Source organism: Endocarpon pusillum, assembly GCF_000464535.1.
Source record: "Endocarpon pusillum Z07020 unplaced genomic scaffold scaffold5526, whole genome shotgun sequence".
Classification (NCBI taxonomy): domain Eukaryota; kingdom Fungi; phylum Ascomycota; class Eurotiomycetes; order Verrucariales; family Verrucariaceae; genus Endocarpon; species Endocarpon pusillum.
Window position 1 is genome coordinate 283,224 of NW_006916523.1, and position 7,999 is coordinate 291,222.

The following is a 7,999-nucleotide window of genomic DNA, read 5'->3' on the forward strand; positions in this document are numbered from 1 at the left end:
GGAGATCCATCGTAGACGCGTGCACGTTTGCTGGAAGGAAGGAAAAATGAATGCATGCATGTAGCGTTCCGTTTTCTTTTTTGGGCGGGTAGGGGGTTTCTTGGTCCTTTGTATTACCGGCAGGAAAAGGAAAGGGAGAAAGGGAAAGGGAAAGGGAAAGGGAAAGGGGACAAGAGGCAAAGGCTACCAGCTAGTATCGCATGTATCTAAATCAGGGATTTGGGAAAGAAAGACTGGATAATGAAAATCGTACACCTTCTTCATCCACCATCGCATATCACGTACACGTACACGTACGTCTCGTTGGGAGTGTGTCACTTGGAGCCAGATCATGAGTGGGAAGCTGGGAGGTTTTGCTCTGAAGGTGTCTGTGTCTGTGTCTGTGTCTGTGTCTTGGGAGGGGGATTATCGAGTCACGGGAAGAAAGGCACTTCCTCTCCTCCCTCCTCCTCTCCTCCTCGGCTGCTCCCGATGCGCGATGCGTCAACTGGATGGATGGATGGGTAGGAGAGCGCAAGTTAAGTGGAATATCCTCGTCGACGAGTCCCTCCCTCTTATACATACCCGCTCGATCGGTGGATTGACGAAAATACACATCTATCTACTCCGCGGAAGAAGGGGGAGGGGGAGGAACTTCAGCATTCGTCTAGAACGGGGCTTTGTCCTATCCTATCCTATCCTATCCCATCCTATCTTATGCTGTGAAATATTATGCTAAGAAACAAAAGCTAGGGAACCTAACTATGTGGGGTATGAACTGATACAAAACCCCAAGCAAAAACCGGCCAGGACATGAAAGGGGAAAACCCAGAGCCAGAGCCAGAGCCAGAGCCAGAAGCGACGCCCACCCCCGCAAAATCAACCAAGCACCGAGAGAAAAGGAGAGGATCCCGAGCCCCACCAAATTTGTATTAGGTGGATATTCTCACCGTCGTGGTGTCTCCGGCACTTCCCACATCGACGCATCTGCTGCCGCCTTGGGAAGCTGCTGCAGGGCAGATTTGGTCTCGGCGACAGGAGCAGTGCTCTCCTTGGTCTGGTGTTGGAGATGTGGATGGCTTTCAACTGGGTGCTGATGATGTGAAGGTTTTCCTTCTTCTTTGGCTGGCTGTAGAGGACGGACACCCAGATCCATCTTCGGGAATGGTATTGGTGACGAGGCGGTGAATTGAGGCAGATCGGGCCTTGTTTTCTTGATTGTGGTCGGGGCTGAGGCGGAAGGGGCTGAGAGAGTTTGTTGCGAAGGGGCACTGTCAAGAGGGTGCGGTGGTAAGGCAGGAGAGGAGATAACAGGTGTTGTGCTAAGGGCCAAGGTTTGCAGGGCTTCCTTCCAAGGCGTTCCAAGTGATGCATCTTCTGAGTCTTTTGTAGCGTTCTGGGTTAAAACTGCAGTGTCGATCTCTACCGGTGCAGGGACAGGAGCGGGAATGGTCGCTTGTAACGGTGGCTCGGCATGAGCAATATCAGCAATATTAGCTGTCGGGACGTATTGGTCTGCTGAAGCTGGTTGCTGTCTGTTCTGGACAGGTAGCGGCTGCTGCCCGCGCTGAGCGGTTGAAGCAGGAACATCGACAACTCTAGCAGTCTGCTTATTTGTGGTGATTGTCTCGGATGTGCTTGAAGGTATGACATGAGGAGCATCAGATTGTCTTCGGGGCTTTGTAGGAGCATCTTTGGCTGCCTTCGCCACCGGCGGCTTTCGTGGCACTCGAGATTTCCTCTGCTTGTCCTTCTCTACCGCTCCCTTCCTCTCCCTCGCCGCATTGTCTTCTGCTGAGGGCACCTTCAGATTGATCTTCAGCTTTGTCATATGAGATGAAAGAGCATCTAGATCATCCACCTTGGTCAATGTGTCTGCTGAGGCAACCGAACCGCGTGCAGACCGCGTTTGGTTGGTCGTAGTTTCTCGCCGTTCAGTCGAGGTATGGCTAGAAGATCTGCTGAATGCGGATGGAACCTTTGGTACGGGAGGTGTAGGACCTGTCTTCCTGGGGCTCGTTCTTGGTTTGCTAGGCTGCACTTTGGCAGCGGCCGGCTGCTTGACTTTCCGCTGAACAGGGACTTTCTCTAGCACAGTCTCGCGTCGAGTGGTACTGACACCTGACTCGGGAGCCTGACTATCACGATCGCTCATACTCATGTTCTCAAATGCAGATAACATGCTCGAGCCAGCGCTAGATCTTCTTCTAGCTCGATTGTTGGCAATACCTATAGCGGGTTTGTTCCGAACATCTTGCAAAGCTCCTGGGTCAGGTAGATCGCCCACTGCGGCAATAGTCCTCCGTCTGTCTGCTTTCGATGCGGCCTTAAGCGGGTCTTCACCAACAATAGCTTTTGCTTTCCGATCTCGAAGCTGCATTTTCTGGTCCACTACCGATGGGTCATCAGATGGTAGACCTATGGTTGACTGCCTTTCTCGTCGGACCTTTGTCGCTTCAGCATTCAGCTCATCGTGCCTACAACTCAGGGTTTGGCGATCAGTGGGGATGAGAAGTCGAGACAGCTCATATGACGCAACAGCCCAGTCCACATCAGGTGGTGGCTGTACTGGTTCTGGCTCTATTGATGCTCTTCCCTCTGCTTGAACGGATAGAGATCTTCGCTCTCGGGCAGGATCCGCCATTTTTGCAGTGGAGGCTTGTGTAGGAGAAGAGTAATTGCCAATTGTTTTGTCTTTTGACTTGGTTTGTGAAGAAGGGGCAGCAGGTGGGTTGACCAGCACTTCAAGAGCTTCCAAATGAAAGGTAGACCACCACTCCGGGTTATACGAGGGCTTGCCAATCGTGTCCGGCCCATCAGCGTGTATCTTTCCATCGGTCTGTGGAGTAAGACTGGGCTCGGTGGGCATGCTCATTTGCTTGGCCATTGCAGAGGCTAAGCCTGTGTCAATGGTTTCTGCCTTGGAAATGGCATTTTGGATATCATGCGTCAGTCCACAGAGATGACTGAGTACTCCACTCGTCAAGGCTCGATCACTGTAACCTCCTTCAAGCACACTGATGATTCTTCCATCAACCCCAAGGCCTTCCTCTTCCGCCAGTTTCACCACATCCGAGGTAAATCGTGCGTAGAAATCTGTTGGAACATTGACCTTGTGTCTTTGCATGCCAGCGCCTTCCCATTCACTAGCATCAAACCCTGCCGAAAGGAAGATTGCTGCCTTAGCCTTGGGACCATTACTTGCGCTCTGCAGTCTTGTTGTATGCTGCCGTAAGAATATCCTAGTTTTCTCTAGCAGGATGCAATACCTCGACCTGTAAAGCTTCCAGAAGTCGGTGTGATTCTTCCACGGCTCAAGATGTACATTCCAGACCGACTGGCCATGGGCATTCTCAACGCACAGACTAGCATTTTTGATCTTCTCTTCATCCCCCCATTCGCATGGATATGAATTGATATCATGCAAGCTAAAGTATCCAATAGGTGTCCTGCTGTAGGGGGAAGCATTTTTGGGCAGGTTACCAGCAGCTTTGCGATTGTGATCCCATGCTATGGCTTGAGATCCATCTCCATGGTGAAGGTCGAAATCAATGATGGCAGCGTGTGTCAGTCCTTGGGTCATGGCGGCGTGAGCGATACCAACATGAACATTGTTGAGCCAGCAGAAGCCGGACGGGAAATTGGAAGAGCAGTGGTGTCCAGGAGGACGTATGCAAACAAAAGCTCTACTGGTATTACCAGGGCCACAAACAGCGTCGACCGCTTCGCATACGCCTCCCAGACAGCCCTGCAATGCATCCAGAGAGGCTGAACAGAGGTATAGATCTCCCTCGTGCAACTTAGGCAGAGCGTCTCCGGCCTCGTCTTTGCCATATCCGATCGGTCTGACAAGCTCTCTCCCGTTCATGGCCAGCTTTCCCTCTGCCGAATCACACATGATCTGAAGCTCCTCCATCCATTTTTGCCCATGCACTTGTGTCACTGCTGCATAATTCAAGGGAATAGATCTAGTAGTCTTCTGGATCTTGAATGGTGGAGAGGAAACGTCGTGATCAGGATGTGGGGGACAATCACCACCAGCATGTCTCCCTCCCATACGAACATAGGCTGTCGAAGCTCCGAGAATACATGCATGGAGTCTCTCTGGTCTTTCCACGATCGTACTAAGCGCAGCTTTTGAAGTACGGGGCCTCGAATACCGGTGCCCATAGCAAGCATCGCGTATGATTACAGCAGCCTTTGAGGACGTCTCGGCGCTGGCATGGGCCCCCAGCTCCCTTCTAAAGTAGTCTTGCGCCACGCTAGAGGACGTGGTCTCAGGCTTGCGCTCCATGTCTCTGATCGTTGCTCCAGAAGAAGATCGACTACGAGCAGAAGAGGCTGAGGATGGCAGGAGGAGATTGGAGGATACACGCCGACTCGTTGGCGGCCGTGTTGGGGTACTTGAGCTTGTCATACTCAGAACAGCAGACACTCTCCTATTTAGCTGTAGAGGTGTCGATGAACGTCTGTCATGATTCAGAGGATGCGAAGTCGAGCGCTTTTGAATTAGAGACTGCACTCCTGGTGTGGACTCATGCATGTGCAATCGAGGTGCCAGTTGGGCGATAGTGGCTGGCGAAGAAGGAGGAAGTGGTGTATTAGACGCGCTGTTCAAAGAGGCTGGTTCTTGTGACCACTGGGATGCAGCTTTATTGTTTGTTGATGCCTGATAGAGTTGGCGATTGGGCAGTGTTTCCCGCTCTATCGAAGGCACGGGGTCATCGTAGCCCATGATTATCGTGGTACAAGTACAAATACAGATCTGGCGAACACACTATGCCAGTGAATGAATGCTGCTAACTTTGACAACACGTTCATTAATCGAAAGGGATAAGACACCGTAATGCGGCTCAACCTCATTATTGCCTGTACTAAGTTACGGTGCAGACGACCTCCAGACCCTTGCACGAACCCCTGCAGTCGCGTCTTCGCGTCGACGAGCTCTCTTGGCACTCAAACCGTACTTATTGGAGAAGGGGCGCTCCGGGCTCCAAAAAATGGCAATGATTTGTGATTCCAAAGGACATCCAAGGATCATAATCCAAGTGTCACGTCTAAAATAACATAATTTTATTGTATTGGAATTTAAACGTCTTAGCTATATATCTCTACATAAACTAGACATTGCTCCAAGAGGGCTTCCTCCTGGTAAGTACTGCTACGTCAGTAGTACTCTAACGGAGTACTGGCAAGTTACATAAATCTTGTCCCAGGTTACTGTAAGTGACAGTCGACATGATGCCGCTTCAGTCACCACAATTCATGGGGAAAGTGGAACTGCTATTGAGCAGCTGCGCAGCTTAGCCTCCCATTCATCTTCCTGGCTACGCCGTACAGCAGCAACAAAGTCTGTCGAAGCCATCAGCAGTCGCATATATTGCTCATTCGAGTGTTAATGTCAACACCACAGAAGCTAACAGTACGAAAGATATTTACTTCCCTGGACTCCGACGTAGCAGAAGGCCGAGGTCTGGTGCCATTGATGATGCAGACACCGAGGCGGGAATCTGACTAGACTTTGTCTCATCATTATTGTCATTAGCCTCTGCGCCTACAGCTGCCATATCCAGCTCTTTTCAGATTTGACTTCGTACATCGACTGCCAACGCAGAATCCCGGTGTCGGAGGAAGCCTTCCAGGCTCAGGTTCGAATGAGTTATATTCTAGAGTACCACGAAACCTGTACAGCTATAACTGTCAGCTTGAGAAAAACCTATATAAGGTTTAATGTGCTTACCCGGGAGAGCGCAATGTCATTCTACATTCGGTCCGGTAGGTGTAAGAATACATTTATTACACATCTGCAGACTCGAACTTCTTCCAAACGAAGCTTTGTCTCTCAAAATCAAGATGTTGTCCTTCTCCCTGACTCTGTGGCGGACGACATATCTAGTCACAGCCATTGCTGCTGTAGACCCAGCAGCTATGTATGACGGGTCCATTACCGCAGCAGACTCGGAAATATTGCTTATGATTGGTAACGGAGGCGCTGGACAGAGCGATTAGTCAACGGTCCCTCTCCCACCCCTTGTTCACGAAAGAGATGGGACTGACTGTACCAAACAGCGCTTGCTGACGCCTTCATCCACCACCGCGGCTCCAACGGTTCCGAGCCCTTCAGGGTAGCATGGTACCAAAGCCGTCAGCATCAATTACCTGGCCTCAAACACCGTCGATGGCGGAATCACCTACAACGAAGCCGCCGAACAGATCGCCAACGACGAGAGGATCGCCACGTCACCCAGCTACTACGCCTTCCGCGACCACCTCCCTCCCACCCAGCCAGAATTTCCAACACGAGCGATGTCCAGACCATCTTCTCCCAACTCCGCAGGACCGCCGAAGCACCAGCCGCCCATGGAAGCGCGCCCGTCCGATTGCTGAGCCGCTACGACCCAAATCCGCCACCAATATCAAGGAGTTCACTCTTTGAATAAGCATCGGACAGGTCAGCATTCTAATCTCTACCACCCCTCCAATCCCTAAAGGGCCACGACTAAACGACTTTATCCAATCCAATGCAAGTCCCCTGGGCAACCCGCCTACTCAACCTGGTACCACCAATACACCGCCTTCTCCCGCTCCAAGCCCCCACCGCCGCGATCCTCCTGGCCGGAATACGCCCTCACAGACCGAGGCACCTATCTCTCCCTGCCCAGCAACCTCGCCCGCCAAGCCACCACCGACGAAGCGGGACGATCCGCTCCTGAACCCAGCACCGGCACGGCTGCTGGCGGGGGGGAATGCGCAGAATGCGGAGACCGGCGGCTGAAATTTGCGAGGTGTTTGGTCAGCCAGATGGGAGCAGGGTGTGATTACGCGGTTTGGGAGGAATGACGTCCAGCTTTATAGTCCTGCGCCTCGGCTGGGGGAGTCAAGGGGAGTTGAGGGTTGGTAGGAGAAGAACTCGGTGGGGTGTTGGCTAGTTAGGGTCTGGAAAGGAAGAAGGGAAAAAAACAAGAGGAAACACGAATTTTCTTCTCTCTTAGCTGTAAATAAATACATGGACATGCGATACTGGATCGAGAAAATGCTTCGGTGTCCCAGATGTGGGCCGTTCTGGGCATATTCTCCATACTATACTGGGGGAGATGATCATGCAATTTTTTTGATTATGTTAAATGCAGACCCAGTACGGTGATATCCTCCTGACGAGCATACTCAATTTACGATCACCAATACAACATTACCATCCTAAGCATTACGCGAAGCTCGAACGAGAAGCCAAAAAACGAACTTTGATAACCCCCAGTTCAAAGATTTAAGCTTCCTCCCATAAGTACCAGAGTGCTGCAACCCAGGGGGTTTCGCAGAATCGTTCTGTTTCTTTCTTCCAGCCGCCAGATTTAATTAACGATCGTCCAACAGGGGTTGCCTCTCGCGGTCCGGCTCGACAATGTGGCCTGGGTGCCTGATACCGTTCTTGTCGCCGAAGATGCCCGGCACGCCGATCAAGACCGACAGGACCGCCAGACAGCCCATGATGACGAATGCGAAGATCCATTGCAAGGCGATGACGTGTGTGCCCAGCTGTGCCAGTGCCAGAGCTGCGACTTTGGGTCAGTTCAAATGATTACACACAACACGAGAGGTCGCTGCTTCTTTTATCGGGGCCAGAGGAGAGGAGAGAGAAAGGGAAGGAAGCTGCACTGACCGAGGGAGAGGATGGCCAGCTCGAAGCCCATGGTGTAGTCCTTGAAGGCCAGGAGGAAGAAGCCTCCATACAACAAGATGCTCCAGATGGCGATGTTAGCAAAGATGCGGGCGGTCAGCGAGTGGGCGTGCACCGCCGACATAAGTGAAGGCAAGCGGGGCGGAGACGACGGGGATGTGGACGAAACGCGGGGTGGTCGAGTGGCGGAAGTAGAGGGTGGTGAGGTTGAGGAAGTTGAGGATGAGGAAGAGTTCGGCGGGCCAGAAGTGCGAACGTACCCAGAGGAGGATGAAGGCGAAGTAGAGGAGGTTGCTCTATAACACACACGTACACACTTGTATCAGTGTGGGGGGTTCAGAGATG

At 51.9% G+C, this 7,999-nt stretch overlaps 3 protein-coding genes across 3 annotated transcripts in view; 1 reads left to right on the forward strand and 2 right to left on the reverse strand.

The window, feature by feature from the left end:
• Positions 1–925: 925 nt before the first annotated feature.
• On the reverse strand, positions 926–4,714 carry EPUS_01900 (uncharacterized protein; the record flags this gene model as incomplete). Its single annotated transcript, XM_007806636.1, has 1 exon — positions 926–4,714. One exon carries the CDS (start codon positions 4,712–4,714, stop codon positions 926–928), a length of 3,789 nt encoding a protein of 1,262 aa, XP_007804827.1.
• A 1,118-nt stretch (positions 4,715–5,832) lies between these two features.
• Positions 5,833–6,754, forward strand: EPUS_01901 (uncharacterized protein; the record flags this gene model as incomplete). Its single annotated transcript, XM_007806637.1, has 3 exons — positions 5,833–5,959; positions 6,049–6,402; positions 6,471–6,754. The coding sequence occupies 3 exons, from the start codon at positions 5,833–5,835 to the stop codon at positions 6,752–6,754; spliced, it is 765 nt and encodes a 254-aa protein (XP_007804828.1).
• A 578-nt stretch (positions 6,755–7,332) lies between these two features.
• EPUS_01902 (uncharacterized protein) overlaps positions 7,333–7,999 on the reverse strand; it is a gene marked incomplete at both ends in the record, with an annotated part of 5,119 nt that continues 4,452 nt past the window's right edge. The window contains 3 exons of the mRNA XM_007806638.1: positions 7,333–7,529; positions 7,637–7,699; positions 7,770–7,950. Of these exons, the coding sequence (XP_007804829.1) occupies positions 7,333–7,529; positions 7,637–7,699; positions 7,770–7,950 (441 nt within the window). The remainder of the gene's footprint in view (positions 7,530–7,636; positions 7,700–7,769; positions 7,951–7,999) is intronic.